At 38.4% G+C, this 16,689-nt stretch overlaps 1 protein-coding gene across 3 annotated transcripts in view; it reads left to right on the forward strand.

Annotated features, from left to right (window-relative positions):
- sec14l8 (SEC14-like lipid binding 8) overlaps positions 1 to 15,704 on the forward strand; it is a 75,302-nt gene extending 59,598 nt beyond the window's left edge. For all 3 annotated transcript variants that reach the window (XM_072587571.1, XM_072587570.1, XM_072587569.1), the window contains exons 11-12: positions 987 to 1,156; positions 10,292 to 15,704. In XM_072587571.1, the coding sequence (XP_072443672.1) occupies positions 987 to 1,156; positions 10,292 to 10,440 (319 nt within the window). In that variant the 3' untranslated portion in view covers positions 10,441 to 15,704. The remainder of the gene's footprint in view (positions 1 to 986; positions 1,157 to 10,291) is intronic.
- Positions 15,705 to 16,689: the final 985 nt, after the last annotated feature.

A 16,689-nucleotide genomic window follows, 5' to 3' on the forward strand; every position in this document is an offset into this window, starting at 1 on the left:
TCACATGACTCAGGGTCATGCCATATAAAGCTTCTGCAAAGCACAATGGGACATTTCATTATGTCAAGTTCACCGAATAGATACAAGTTGTTGATGTATTTATCAGCAGCTTTAGTGTAGAAGTGACTGTATAAACATTTAAGACCATAAGAAATAGGACTCAATGTAACGCCATTCAGCCAATCGTGTCCACTCCGCCATTCAAACATGGCTGAAGGGCATTTCAAAGCCACTTTTACCCATACTCTCCCTTTTCCATTAATTCCTTGCGAGATTAAGAATTTATCAGTCTCTGCCTTGAAGACATATAATGTCTTGGCCTCCACTGCACTCCATGGCAATGAATTCCACAGAGCTACCACTCTCCGTCTGAAGAAATGTCTCCTCATTTCCGTTCTAAATTGATCCCCTCTAAATTTCCTAGAATTGCAATCATACAAAGATAGATACTTAGCCAAAGAAGGACTAATAAGGTGGCCGATCAAAGCGTAATAGATCAAGAAGGTCTGTGTAGTGGACAGCATGGTACAGAAGTGGAGAGGTTTAGAAAATGAATCCTCAAGCTTTGGGACTGAATGGTACAGCTGCCGTTGCTAGAGCAAAATGAGTTGGGGGGCTAATTGGTAGTATATCACTTTTCACTCTTTTCCTGTAGTGTCATTAGCTCAAGATCCTGGAATTCCATCCCCAACAGCACTGTGAGTCTACCTACAGCACATGGACTGCAACGGTTCAACTAGGCAGCTCACCACCAGCTTCTCAAGGGCATCAAGGGATCAGCTACACAGGCTGACCCATCACAGTGATGCCCACATCCAAGAAATAAATAAAATAAATATTAGAGAAGAGCAGTTTTTGAAGGATTCTAGGGTTGACGAAGATACAGAGATATGGAGATTTGAAACCACAAAGGGTTGATGATGACAATTTTAAGTGTAAGATAATTCTGAGTTTCTACATTTCTGAATTTGGATCTTTACTCCCAGGTGGCAGTTTATGACTGAGAGTGCAGACATTGGGTTTGGTGTGTATCTGAAGACAAAAACTGGAGAAAGACAAAAGGCAGGCGAAATGGTCGAAGTGGTTCCTACCCAAAGATACAATAGTCACCTGGTACCTGAGGATGGAACACTTACCTGCCAGGAACCTGGAGTCTGTATGTCAATTAGCTACTTTTGTTAAACTTATAATTTCAGTATTGCTAGGTAATATTTCTGGTGCTATTAAATTAACCAATGTGGTCATTAGGGTTAAGATGTATGAATCCGTAATATCCAGGTATATTTGCTGGCTTGTGATTATGTACAGTCATCTATCATTTATGTCTCTATACCTACTTAGTTTCTCCTAATGATCCCTAACTCTTCATAACTGTCGTAGATCATCTGTGGATTTAATCATGGTTTTCTGGTCCTGTAATGATTTCTTTATTTATACTTGCATTCCGCTGTAGACGGACAGTATCAACTACTGTAATGTAGAAAATTTAGTAGCACAGTATACTTGTCACTAAACTTAGGTAAAGTATTTCATCCCTTACTATCACTGATGAGCTGGGCTCTGCCTGAGTCATGCTGAGACCAGAGTCTTTGCAAATCACATAACTAAGATTGTCGATAGGGTTTTAAACTAGGTAGTCACAGGGGTGTGGTTGGGGGGTGTTTGGATTCAGTTGCATGGAAAATTATGGGAAGAGTTAAAGCAAGGAGAAGGCTCAGACAGGTTAAAGTTTCTGTCAGGCTCTTCACCTCAGAGATATTGGATGAAAGTACGGAACCCAGGGGGAGAGATTGCTTGAGCAAATTGTCACAGGGAAGGATAAGATATTCGAGGAGTTGGCAGGCTTAAAAGTGAACAAATCTCCAGGTCTGGACAAATTGTGTCCCAGACTGCTGTGGCAAGCAAGTGAGGAGATTACGCAGGTACTGGTTCAAATTTTTAATTCTTCTTTGGCCACAGAGGAGGTGCCAGAGAACTGGAAAACAGCCAGTGTGGTTCAATACTTAAGAAGGGTTGTAGAAATAAGCCAGACAACTACAGACCAGTGAGTCTTACGTCAGTGGTAGGGAAACTATTGGAGAAAATTCTGAAGGAGAGTATCTACCTCCACTTGGAAATGCTTGATCAGAGATAGTCAGCATCGCTTCATCAGAGGGACGTCGTGCTGAACAAATTTGATTGAATTTTTTTGAGGAGTTAACCAGGTGTGTAGATGAGGGAAGTGCAGTTGATGTAGTTTCTGTGGATTTCAGCAAAGCTTTTGACAAGGTTCCACATATGAGACTTATCAAGAAGGCAAATGCATATGGGATACAAGGTAATTTGATAAAGTGGATTCAAAATTGGCTTAGTTGTAGGAGACAGAGGGTGATGTCAAAAGGCTGCTATAATGACTGGAAGCCAGTGACCAGTGATATACCAGGAACTTGTGCTGAGTCCCATATTATTAATTATTTATAAAAATAACATAGATGACTGTGTGGAAGGTTGAATTAATAAGTTTGTGGATGTCACAAAAGGTGGTCAGGTGGTTAACTGTGAGGTTGAGTGTCTTGAGCTACAAGAAAATATAAAAGGGATGGGCAGGTAAGTGGCAGATGGAATTTAACCCTGAAAAGTGTGAGGTGATACATTTTAGAAGGTGTAATTTGACAAGGAAGTATTCAATGAATGAGATAACACTAGGATGTTCTGTGGATCAAAGGGACCTTGGAGTATTTGTCTAGGTCTCCGAAGGTGGAAGGACATATTAGTAGGGTGGTGAAAAAGGCAAATGGAACACTTGCCTTTATCAATCGAGGTACAGATTACAAAATCAGTGAATTCATGTTGGAGTTGTATAGAACTTCGGTGAGACCACAGCCGAGTAGTGTGTGCAGCTCTGGTCGCCACATTACGTGAAGGATGTCCTTGAACTGGTGGGGGTGTAGAAGAGATTCAGCACGATGCTGCCTGGGATGGAAAATTTAAGTTATGAGGAAAGGTTGGTTAGGTTTGAGTTGTTTTCATTGAAGCAGAGAAGACTGAGGGACGTTCTGATTGAGGTGTACAAGATTATGAGGGGCATGGACAGAGTGGGTAAGGACCAGTTCCCCTTATTTGAAGCATCAGTCATAAGGGGGCACAGATTCAAGGTTGGGGCTGGAGGTTTGGGGGGAAGTGAGGAAAAACCTTTTACACAGAGGTTGGTGACTGTGGAATGTGTAGCTTGGGAGGGTGGTAGAGGCGAATTGCCTCACATCCTTTAAAAAACACCTAGATGAGGATTTGGCACATCGCAACATTGAAGGCGAAGAGCCAAGTGCTGTTAAATGGGATTATATTGAAGGTCAGGTGTTTCTCACATGTCGGTGCAGACTCAATAGGCCGAAGGACCTCTCTGCACTGTAGGATTCTATGATTCTATGAATCCAACGTGAGCCAGCAGATGAGGGGTCAACTATGAGAAGGGAGGGCAATCAACACAGGACTGAGGGTTTGTACTTAAATGCACGCAGTATACAAATCAAGATAAATGAGTTTGTAGTGCTGATTGAAATTGGCAGGTATGATGTTGTGGGTATCGGAGAGATGTGTCTACAAGGGAATCAGAGCTGAAAACTAAATATCCAAGGAATGCACATTGTATTGAAAGAACAGGAAGGGGTGGAGTTGCTTTGTTTGTAAGAAATGAATTTAAAACAATAGCAAGGAATGATATCGAGTCGGAAAGCATAGAATCTATGTGGGTAGAGTTGAGGAACCGCAGTGGAGAAAAGACCATGTGGTAAGTTGTGGATGGGCCTCCTAGCAGTGTCAAGAAGCAGGGAAGAAAATAAATCTGGGAATAGAAAAGGCATGTAAGAAAAACACTATTACAATAATCATGTGGGGACTTCAATATGCAGATGGACTGGGAAAATCAGGTTGGGAGTTGACCTCAAGAAAAGGAACGGTCGTGTGCAACGGTCTTTGAGATGTTCAGGGACAGCATAAAAGCAGAAGAAAAAAACATAAAATGAGATGAAGATTATAGGAAGAGAAGGGAGAAACTTTTTAAAAAACAGCGAAGGACAACTAAAAAAGCAATAAGTGAGGAGAAGATGGAATATGAGAGTAAGCTGGCTAGTAATATAAAAGGAGATTGCAACAATTTTTTTTCAGATAGCTAAAAGATAAGAAAGAGGCGGGTGGGCATTGGACCAACGGAAAATGAAGCTGGAGAAGTAATGATGGGGAGCAAAGAAATGGCTGAGGAACTGAATAGGTACTTTACATCAGTTTTTACAGTGGAAAACACCAGCAGCAAACCAGAACTTCAAGAAAGTTGGGGGAAGGGGTTACTGTAGGGCCATCACAGGAGAAGATGCTGGAGGAGCTTAAAGATCTGAAGATGGAAGAATCACCTAGATCAGACGGACCGTACCCCAGAGTTCTGAAGGTGATAGCCGAGCATATTGTGGAGACATTGGTGGTAATTTTTCAGGAATTGCTGGAGTTAGGGAAGGTCCCAACAAACTGGAAAATGGCTAACATAACATCCCTGTTTAAGAAAGGAGGGAGGCAGAATATAGGAAACTGTAGGCTGGTTAGCCTGACCTTGGTCGATGGTAAGATTTGAGAGTCCATTATTCAGGATGAAATTGTGGACTACTTGGGAGTGCATGACAAAATAGGACAGAGTCAAAATGGCTTCGTCAAGGGGAAGTTATTCCTGACAAATCTGTTTGAATTCTTTGAGGAGGTAACAACTATTCATATTATACATTAACAATCTTGATGAAGGGACTGAGGGCATTGTTTCTAAGTTTACAGGTGACACAAAGATAGGTGGAGGGACAGGTAGTGTTGAGGAAGCAGAGAGGCTGCCAAAGGACTTGGATATGCTAGACGAGTGGACAAAGCAGTGGCAGATGGAAAACAATGTGGCAAAGTGTGAGGTTACACATTTTGATATGAAGAATAGAAATGTAGATATGGAGATTCGGTTGGTAGCCAGGAAGGAAAAGGCACTGTTGGCATTCATTTTAAGAGGGCTAGGAAACAAGAGCAGAGATTTACTGCCTCAGCAGTACAAGGCTCTCATCAGACTGCATTTGGAATATTATGAGCAGTTTTGGGCCCCATATCTAGGGAAGGAAATGCTGCCATTGGAGAGGGTGCAGAGAAGATTTCCAAGAATGATCCCAGGGATGAAAGTCTTACCATACAAGGAGCAGTTGAGGACTCTGGGTCTGTACTCAATGCAGTTTAGAAGTATAAGGAGGGCTTTGATCGAAACTTAGAGGATACTGCGAGGGCTGGATAGAATGGGCATGGAGAGAATATTTCCACTAGTAGAAGAGACTACGACTTGAGAGCACAGCCTCAGAGTGAAGAGATGACCCACTAGAACTGAGATGAGGAGGAATTTCTTCAGCCAGAGAGTGGTGACTCTGTGGAACTGATTGCTGCAGAGGTCTGTGGTAGCCACATCCTTGAGTGTATTTAAGACAGAGACAGATATGTTCTTGATTAGTAAAAAGATCAGGGGTTTTGGGAAGAAGGCAGGAGAATGAGGTTAAGAAACATAACCACCAAGGTCGAATAACAGAGAGACTCAATGGGCTGAATGGCCTAATTCTGCTCCTATATCTTATGGACTACTGAAAACTCTGGCCTCCAGATATTTGTGCTCCAATTCTAACTGGGAGTAGTAACAGGGACTGAAGGCAAAACTTCCTTGACATTGGTAACATTGGATTAGACAATTTTAAATCCTGGGCTTCATCTGCATTCAGCCCACCTGAAACAGGAAGGGATGAGGTTGAGTGATAGAGGAGATTGGAATTCACTACGCTTAGGAAGTAGCTTGCTGGCACCAAAGCATCCCTACTGGCAACAAGATAGGTTTTGCCCCAAGTAAGCAGAATTAAAATAGGTCCTGTTAAATATCTATGATACTATTTGCTGATTGCAATATAAAAATTCCTTAAAATTGAAATAAATTTGTTCTTCCTTTCCTGAAACCTCTTCTTAACAATCACTATGAAGTTACAATTATTCTACACATTACTCTTAACTTCCAACATAGAGTCATAGATATATACAGCATGGAAACAGACCCTTTGGTCCAACCCGTCCATGCCAACCAGATATCCCAACCCAATTTAATCCCACCTGCCAGCATTTGTAGTGTTTACTTAACATTCAACCATTCAATCTATTTTTTATTATCCTTCAACTACTCCCAAAAATATAATTATTTTTTTGATATTTACATGAATTCTTTTCTCTACCAAGCTCAGGTTTTTCAAGTCCAGTCCGTATTTGTGTGTGTATGTGTGTGCCCACATATGCATATTAGTTGAAAGAATTGTAATAATAATTGACTGGATTTTGATTACAGTGATTAAGGCATTTTAATAGTGTCAACCACAGAGAATAGACATGGAATTTCTTGACAGGATTAATACCAATACAAACAGTATTGAAAATAAATTACTGGATAAGTTTGCATTGAGAATTTAGATTTTAAATTGAAATTTGACTGGATAATAGCAATGGATCCAAGTGCAGTTGAAAATTTATAGGAATGCTGAGAAGTTGGATTGTATTATAAAGGCATTTTATTTATAGAAGAATATATAACTGCAATAGGGAGGAGGATATTGTATAACAAGAGGCAATTGGTGATGTAGCTGGAGCACAGAGTTGGTTCAAGATTGACCCTTGACATTCATTATTAGCTTCTTTGAACAAAATAGAGGAAATTGCGTGATCAAATTGGAAGAATCATATCAGTAGAAAATGCTGACTGGCTACAGTAGTGACCATGCAGCATCATACACAAGGTACATGTATTAACTTCAGCTGAAACACCTTGCACAATATACCTTTCTCAACAAAAGTCTACTCCTTAGGTAACCAAAGAAATAAAGCTCTTACAATAGTCAAAAGCATGTGTATACCCTGCGTTCTTATCATCTGTCAACAAACATGCAGACAAATTCTGTGGAATAAGAGTATTCAGGTCATATGCACAAAGATAGTATCGATTACTCATGTTTTATTCAGTAATCAGAACTGCAGTGGGGGAACATAACAAGTGTCTGTAGGGAAGTAATCTAAAAAAGCAATTCAATATGCACTTCTGGTGATGGAATAGGTCTCCCTGAAATTTCTAAATTAATGAATTATTTTTCTGTTGTGGCTTTTCATCAATATGTACCAAAGTATTTTGTGAATTTTAATGATCCCTTGACACTGACTCTCCAACTGAAGGTAATCCAACCAAAACTCGAAAGAAATTGTGGGGAAATGGGACTAGGTGTGTTGCATGAATGATGCATGGGACTGAATGGTCACCTTCTGTGCTGTAATAATGCTTTAATGTTAAAAGCCACACAAAAACTCCCACTGGCTTTCTATTCAACAATGGAAATACTCTCAGCATCTCAAGTGTCTCTGGACAGATGTAGTTTCTATTTGCTGACATCAGCCAGATGAAGCTAAGCTGTGTTGTTTTTTTCCAAAACAGGCTTCCCATTGCTACATACAGTTCTGCAACTGTGTCCTGGACAATGTCTTGTGTAAATTTATGATAACATCTTTACTTACTTTACTTTTGGGTTCTATGCCCATATTGATAAGATCCAAAATGCGGTTGGCCTTTTTTTAATCTGTTGTGTTTTTGTTGTAATCAAAATTGCTCACTTGGAACTTTTAGAATCAAGAGTATTTTTCAACTAATTTCCTGAAATTTCTGTCAAAGACTCCAAGACACAAAATTTGGGTCTGCATAGTCCAATTACATTCTTATCCAAAGGGAGAAGTCCTGCTCAATAATGTAAAATACTTTTTTTTTAGCTAAACTGTAATTTACCTGGTTATCGTACATGTCTGGGTGAAACTCCTCAGAAAACAGTCCCCCACCAAAGGGATTAAGAGTTGAGTTTTCTGATTGTTTGATAGAATTATATGAGATCATTTAAACTATAAAAGACCACATAAATTTAATATAATAAGAAAACATGTAATTTTGCTCGAATATGAAAAATACAAATAGCAAAGCTAAATAAAATCTTGAAAAGACAGCTCATTCTAATTTTTTGAAGAGAATTCAAACCTCAACCTCGACTTAATACAAATAGAACACTTTAAAAGAAAGCGAGTATATCCACCAAGCATCAAAGACATTGCCATGATTCCTGAGAGTGTGAGACCCATCAGGTTCCATCTGAGTCTGAAATGGAGGTGACTGATACCACTGTCTCTCCTCTAAAACAATTAATTACTTAGGTTATGTTGAGATATTTATTTTATTTAGGTGTCATATAATTAAAATATGGTGTGGAAGATGCTTAATTGATCAATAATAGAAATCCCAATTATCTTAATTATCATCCCAAATTGTGTGCGAAGGCCTTCCGGTTATATTTGAATTGCTCATTCAATTTCCAATAATTTTTTTTAAAGCTGTCGTAAAACCTTAGGACTGGTTAACAGTTATTGTGGTTTATCTGTTCAGTTCTCATATTGCACCCAGTAATCAGATTCAGGGGTTAGTGTTCCATTAGCAGATTATGGTTTTACTAATCTGTACTAGAGGTGTACTGCTGTGCTAGTTGTTCCCACAAAGATCTCCAGGGTAGTGGCTTTGAGGTGTATGTATTCTTTAGCGATTCCACTTGCTGTGAACAGAGTTGACCATATTATGCCTGGTCATGTGAAAAATGAATTCTGATGCAAACCTGTAATCTTACCATAACAGGATGCATTGCACCTTTAGTAATCCAGCTGTGGTATCTCAGCATTCTTGGTTACAATGTTTGGGTCTCGGTGGGTTACTCTTCGGAGGGTCAGTCTGGACTGGTTGGGCCGAAGAGCCTGTTTCCACACTGTAAGGAATCTAATAAGCTTGGCACGGTTGCTCAGTGGTTAGCACTGCTACCTCACAGGACCAGGGTCCCAGGTTCAATTCCAGGCTCGGGTGACTCTCTGTGTGGAGTTTGCACATTCTTCCTGTGTCTGCGTGGGTTTCCTCCAGGTGCTCCGGTTTCCTCCCACAGTCCAAAGATGTGCAGGTTAGTGAATTGGCCATGCTAAATTGCCCATAGTGTTAGATGCATTAGTCAGAGGGAAATGGGTCTGGGTGGGTTACTCTTCGGAGGGTCGGTGTGGACTTGTTGCGCCGAAGGGCCTGTTTCCACACTGTAGGGAATGTAATCTAATCTGAACAAAACTAAACCATAAATTGGAATTAAGTAAATTACTTGCACTTGTTACTTCTTTTTAACATATAGTGAAGGTAAATACTGAGAGAGTGTTAGCATTCTGTTGGAAAGATGAATTAAGGTGGGCTGAATGGCTTTCCTCCTCTATAGTTACCTTGGTGCATTTCTGAACTTATCATTGTGAATCACACTTTAACGTGCTGTGAGAACAAAAAAGACTTAACTATTTTGATTGGTTTTTGGAAATCAAGAACCAATCAAAAATAACTTCAAAGCTTATTTCATTGACTATGAGCTCATCCATCTTCCAATTTTTCCCAAATTCCAGCTTTGTGTTCTCACCTTTGATCTATATTACCATATTTTACATAAGTATTGAACTTGTACTATGCCCTAGAGTTCTCCATAAATAATGAGCAAAGATTTCCCTATTTTCAGAATGTGCAGTGTTTCACAACTGGTCCTCATAGGTCTCTAGAGATGGTACTGATGAAGTGAGGTTTACCCTATTCACCTAAAACCATGGCTTTACATGGCAGCTACCCACAATGAAGGAAATCTACAGTGACTAAACAGTGAGAATGAACTGAGCTGGATATGAATGCTCCAACAAAACCCACTCTCTCCAAACACAGCTATTGACACAACCTTCATGACTATTCATATTATGTACTGAAAATGTGTTGCTGGAAAAGTGCAGCAGGTCAGGCAGCATCCAAGGAACAGGAGAATCGACGTTTCGGGCATCAGCCCTTCTTCAGGATGCCCGAAACGTCGATTCTTCTGTTCCTTGGATGCTGCCTGACCTGCTGCGCTTTTCCAGCAACACATTTTCAGCTCTGATCTCCAGCATCTGCAGTCCTCACTTTCTCCTATTCATATTATGTACCAATGTATATGTACTGCTCATAATTTTGTTAAAACACAATTCATCCTTATCACCAATACTTCTTCTCATTGCTTGTTTTCTAAGCTATGTTATATGTTGACTGCACACTATGCAGAGACATCACTAGTTTATCTTGGTCAGTTCATAAATTAGAGAGTTAGTTTTGTCTTATCTGTGTGATTGCCATTTTTTACTCTGTTTTCACCAGATGTTCTAAGATTTGACAACACGTACAGCATCATTCATTCAAAGAAGGTTAGCTACTCAGTAGAAGTGTTGCTGCCAGACAAGGGATCAGAAGCTCAGATGGATGATCTTGGAAAGAAGATAAAAGAATTGGATGTCAGTAAAATATAACAACCCTTGTGACCAGAGGGGAATCTGTAAGGCAACTTTACAATGAGGTGAATTCAAATTCTCTGTAGTGAATGCAGTAAATGCATTGGCATGTGTTACTGACTGCTGATTGTAGATTCAGCAGAGCTAGTTAATGGTGTGTGCATTTTGTGCGATATGGACCTATGTTGGGTAACCAAATGGATTAACATGTGTCAGTGAAAACTGGGATAAACAGAGTGCCTATTAAGCATGCTGCTTTTTACCAGAGTGAAACACACACACACACACCCTTTTCTTAAAAGACTTTCCCATATAATAGTCAGCACTGAAATTTTCATTTATACAAAACAACTACATTGATCTTATGTATGTATAGTGTATTTGGCTGCTGTACTGTCCAATGATCTATTTGCATCGGACTAAAGGGCACATCTGTGATATAGCCCTCATCTCAGAATGATTCTAATTAAGTTATAATAAAGTGCTGAGCTTTAACTTAAGTCGAGTTAACAATTATTCAATCTTATGACATATAATTGTGATCAATGATAACATTACAGCTGATCATTTCCAACTGATGTTTACGAATTTCTAGTTGCTATGTATAAATGTATCTTTGCTGTTCATGTCAATTCTGAATTAAGAAAATAATTCTCAACAGTTCATTTACTCTCCCATTCTCGGGCCTATTTTAATATCTTCTGTGATAGTCCCATATCACTGTCAGTGTTCAGGTCAAAAAAGGCAATAGCTACCTTGCTTTAATTTATCCTCCACATTGGTAAAACTGACAACACAAAATAAACTCACTTTTTTGTTCAAGAACCAACAAATACCAAAAAGGATGGTGCCAGACATCAGTCATCCCTCCTTGTTTCAGAGAGTTAAATTCTGAAAAAACTTGAATTGCAGTCTTCAAGTGTTGAACAATCAGAATGTGCAAAAACTCACTTGAATGGGAATTATCCTGGTTCCATAAAATCTTCACATTTTTATCCTCAGCCTCTATCACAGCTTGCTGGGTCAGAAAATCTGAACGGTGGCAAGATTTGCACCACAGATCTCTAAAGTATTATTCTAGAATCTATTTAGTATGTATTCTTGACCTGTACAATACTGAAGGAACTCCAGAATAAAGCATAATTTGAATATATTTACATTAAATCCAGTAATTAAAAATTTGAGGCAAGAATTTCTCTCCTGTTCTCATGTAGTCATTTACATCAATATTCTTTATTGTGATGTAATTTAGACATCAAGCAATCTTCCCTTTTTAAAAATCATGGAAGGATGAGTTTTCCCTTTCTTCCTTGATAAGTAATAATTGTCCAAGTTTTCTCTGCCTCCATCTGGTGAGTTAGGATAAATGAAGTTGTACAGTGTAGCAGAAGTGCCTTTGGTAATTTCCTGATAGTGGAGCTTGATTGGTGCTTTAAGGGATGCCACATTTTCTTTTGCACTATCAAAATATCTGCTAAATCTCTCATCCTTGAATGAGCCAGCTAAGAATTCTAAATGTTTGCTCAAGTTGAATAACTGAGTTCAAACAACCAGTAAGTAATCAGTAAGGATCACGTGTACAATCTTTGAACCTGCAGCCCCACTGCTTCTGTTCATCACTGTAGTGTATGACCCATCATAGCTTTGTTACTTGGCTCAATTGTATGATTTGAATAGGTTGAAAAACACACCAATGATCTGTATCTTCACCTAAGAACAGGCCAGATTAATATGTTGGTTTGCCATCTTGAATCCTCATAAAGCTCTATATATTTTTAAAATTAGATTCACTCCCAATTGCACTGACTGGAAGGATTCCTAAATTTTGTTTACAGTTTTTTTTATTTAGAGGACATAGGACTCCGGCTAGGGCTGCATCTATTGCTTATTTTCAGTTGATCTCCTGAGAAGGTTCTCATGAACCACCTTTCTTGAACTGCTATAGTCCCTGAAGGGGTACAGTTTTATTAGGAAGATAGTTCAAGGATTTGGACTCAGTGACAATGATGGAACACCAAGTTCCAAGTCAGCATTGTGGTTGGCTTGGAGGGGAAATTACAATTTATAGTGTTCCCATGTATCACATATGCTTGTCCTTCTAAATGGTAGAGGTCACAATTCTATAAGGAATTTTGATTTGGTAAATCTGATGCTGAAAGGTGGTACAATTGGTTAGGTTCAACTGCAGTGTTTTCATTGTTTAGCTTGATCATCCTCCTAACTGTGTTCATGATTGAAGAAGAACTGTCTGAGCAAGTTGCTGGAGGATTGATTATACCCATGGTACTGCCCCCAGCAGATGTCCACAATACTATGGGGGGAGGTGGAGCAAAAACTGAGCAGAAGTGCTATCTGAAGTTATCAAATTCCATCCCAGCTTATGATATTTTCACCTTGACCACCTTCTTGTCAGTAGCCATGTTTTGGAAATTTGGGCAGATTTATAGTCAGCCATTTTTGCTGATCAGAAAATGATGCACATCACAGGTCCAAATTATTGCTAAGTGTTCCCTGCAAAGATTGAAAATTTGTATTGTTTTTAGCAGTATTTTATTGATAGTTATGTTTTAGCTTGAAACAAAAGTTTGCTTCTGCACAATTTTCAATTTATAGAACCAAGTTTAAATTAATGAAGGTACTATTGGAAAAGCAGTGCTGTAACCTTAGCAAAGATTAGTTCAGTCACCACATTGATTTCCAACTGTATTCATGCATTGAACACACACCATGGCAGGGTTCCATTATTCACTAATGTTTTAATTCCAGTACAATTGCTATTTTAGTTGCCATTAATTTTACAGTTTCTTTGCAAAACTTGCTGCAGATTATAATAAATCTCTGCGTTGTTTGTATATCTTGACTTACATTATTTAATTTATAATTGAATATGTATTTATCTAGAGAAGAGAGGTTTTAAATCACTTTTGGTTTAGGGATGATTTGGAAGTGCTGGTGTTGGACTGGGGTGTAAAAAGTTAAAAATCACACAACACCAACAGGTTTATTTGGAAGCACTAGCTTTCAGAGCGCTGCTCCTTCTTCAGGTTGTTGTGGAGTATAAGGTAGTAGGACACAGAATTTATCGCAAAAGTTTACAGTGTGATGTAACTGAAATTATATATGGGAAAAGACCTGGATTGTTTTTTAAGTTTCTCATCTTTTAGATTGGGCATGTTGGTTTCAGTTCTTTCATATGTAAATTCCAGAACTTTCTTAAAGTTACGTTCTCAACTTTACACTTTAACAACAGGTGCCATGCTGGCAAGGATAATACATTGAAGTTGTGAGGTGTTCTGTGTGAGGCTGTCTGTGCCCCAATGTTCAGACTGATTCTAATCCAAAAAAGGGATTTACAGAATCTTACATGGACTCATGCAGTTTTTTGAGCAAAATAAAATGTTGGTGTTGTGTGATTTTTAACTTTGGTTTAGAGAAAACGTAAATCTCTTCCAGCTCTACTTTGTTGATTGATCAGTAAATGATAAAACATTAGCGAATCATGAGAAGTGATGTAACATTTGTACCTGTAAAATCACACATAACAAGAGTGGTTTATTAAAGATCCAGAAATCTGAATTTGTACTCAAGCATTGTATCCAGATCTTTACTTATGTTATTTATAATATACACTGGATAATATTATCGGTAACTGTTAATGTTAATCATACTGTAGTCATCATGTTGCTTGAAGGAATGAAGATGTCTTCTTAAGTATTTTTGCAGGTCTCATTTTGGACAAAAGAAAACTTTCTTGTCATTTGCAAAGATAAAATTGAAGATAACAGGATATGATTTTATAATGTTTAGAATTATAGAATTTCTATAATTTATATAATTATAGAATTTCTGAGCTGCTGATTTCTGTTTGAATGTGAATTTTACAGTGTGACAGCCGCAGAAAGCTTTTACATCTGTGATGTCTGCACTGCTGTTTACAGAAAAATACTGTGCAATTGTTCAGAGTAAATCGTACATCCAGTTTATATCTGATTACCAAAATGATAATGTAGAAACAGGAAACGCTATTCAACTACTGGCTCCTGTCTCTTGAGATGAGATCTTATCCTTTCAAGATTATTTTTATAATCTAAGCCTTCCATATTAAATAGGAAATTATTAAATGTTTTTGTAATGCTTCTAAATAGGATTTAGTCAAAATATCAATAAATTATTTCCTATGTTAGGTTTGTTTCTGGCTTTTCTCAATTCAGCTAATCAAATCCTCTGTTTTTGTTCTGTCCTGCTTTTATTTGGTTGTATTCAACATTTTTGAATCTTTTTTTCCAGAATACTTTAAATATTTTGCATTTTAGAATGATCAGCATCGATTGAACTTGATTAGTTTCTTCTTTTTGCTCAATTACATAAATCTGAGATATTCTTCCACCCACAACCTCCTACAAACTTAAAGTGAATAGCCTTGATGGTCCTTCCTGCACTGTGGCTATTGGATATTTTAAAGTTTTTTTTGGGGAGATTCTGATTGGAGCTGAAAGTAATTTCGCTGATCCATTTATTCATAATGAAAGAGTTGTGATTAAAAGGCTCTGAAGCTATGGAGAATCAGTACCAAATGCTTTCAACTGCATTATGTAATTCAGAAGTTGCAAACAGTTGTTGAATTGACACAGTGCTCTGCATAACTGCTAAAATTAGTGGAGGTAGTGATCACCAGACTGCTCAGAACTTTAGTTATATTTTCAGAAATCAGTTGGGTTGCTGTGTATCAGGACAGAAAGAACAAAAAAAAAATTGTTTCCAGAATCGATCAAGCTGCAAATCAGCAGCAACTCTTCAACCTAAAACAAACCCAAAATATTATGGTAAAGTGAATAAATTATTAAAACCCTTTTGAGGCAATTTTGTTTAAGACACTGTGCAACATACTGGAAATGGGATTAACTCTCCAATTGCCACAGAAAATTATACGACAGATTTACAGTATCCATTTTTCTGTAAGTGATTTAAAAACATGGTGGATACTACATTTAACTTCTTAAATATACACTTAGTTGGTGATTGTGATCTTCCAACCACCAGTGGGGAGCCAAACTCACAAAGAGCACAGGTTAGAGAGTCATAACTAAAATATTGATCCTTCTCTGACCACGAGCTCCTTGCGAGGGTCATGCAATCACAAAAGTCTGTACTGATCTATAAAAACTGATGTCAGTAAAAAAGCACTGAATGTTCCTTTTCTCCTCATATAATTTTGCATTTGGATTTGTTAAAATTAATTGTGTATTTTGTGGGGAACAATAAAATGATGTGTTTCATGCTAAGCTGGTGTTCTCAGAATGTTTGGTAATGTTTCGTTCACATGGGTACATTATAACTGAAATCACTACCCAGATTATACTGTGTTTTGACACCCACATAATTATTTAAAATTAATGATTATTTAAGTGTCAGCTAGACTAGCAGTGTCTAGGGATATCTTAGGGACAATTGTGGACAGGAAAAATAGGAAAATTAGGGGACATGCTTTCACATGATATATTTCCTATCCATTCAGTGTCACCACAGGAAGCCATGTGCTTCTCTCCAAAAAAAAGAAAAAGGATGAAAATGCATTCTCTTCAGGACTGCTTGCTGAGGTATTTGTATCATTGATAGTCACAGGTGAGGTGCCAGAAGATTGGAGGTTGGCTAATGTGGTGCCACTGTTTAAGAAAGATTGGTAAGGACAAGCCAGGGAACTATAGACCAGTGAGCATGATGTCGGTGGTGGGCAAGTTGTTGGAGGGAATCCTGAGGGACAGGATGTACATGTATTTGGAGAGGCAGGGACTGATTTGGAATAGTCAACATGGCTTTGTGCATGGGGAATCATGTCTCACAAACTTGATTGAGTTTTTTGGAAGAAGTAACAAAGAGGATTGATGAGGGCAGAGCGGTAGATGTGATCTATATGGACTTCAGTAAGGTGTTTGACAAGGTTCCCTGGGGAGACTGGTTAGCAAGGTTAGATCTTACAGAATACAGGGAGAACTAGCCATTTGGATACAGAACTAGCTCTAAAGTAGAAGACAGAGGACAGTGGTGAAGGGTTGTTTTTCAGACTGGGGGCCTGTGACCAGTGGAGTACCACAAGGATCGGTGCTGGGTCCTCTACTTTTCGTCATTTACTTAAATGATTTGGATGTGAGCATAAGAGGTATTGTTAATAAGTTTGCAGATGACACCAAAATTGGAGGTGTAGTGGACAGTGAAGAAGGTTACTATGGATTACAACGGTATTTTGATCAGATGGGCCAATGGGCTGAG

Source organism: Chiloscyllium punctatum, chromosome 17 (assembly GCF_047496795.1).
Source record: "Chiloscyllium punctatum isolate Juve2018m chromosome 17, sChiPun1.3, whole genome shotgun sequence".
Taxonomy (NCBI): domain Eukaryota; kingdom Metazoa; phylum Chordata; class Chondrichthyes; order Orectolobiformes; family Hemiscylliidae; genus Chiloscyllium; species Chiloscyllium punctatum.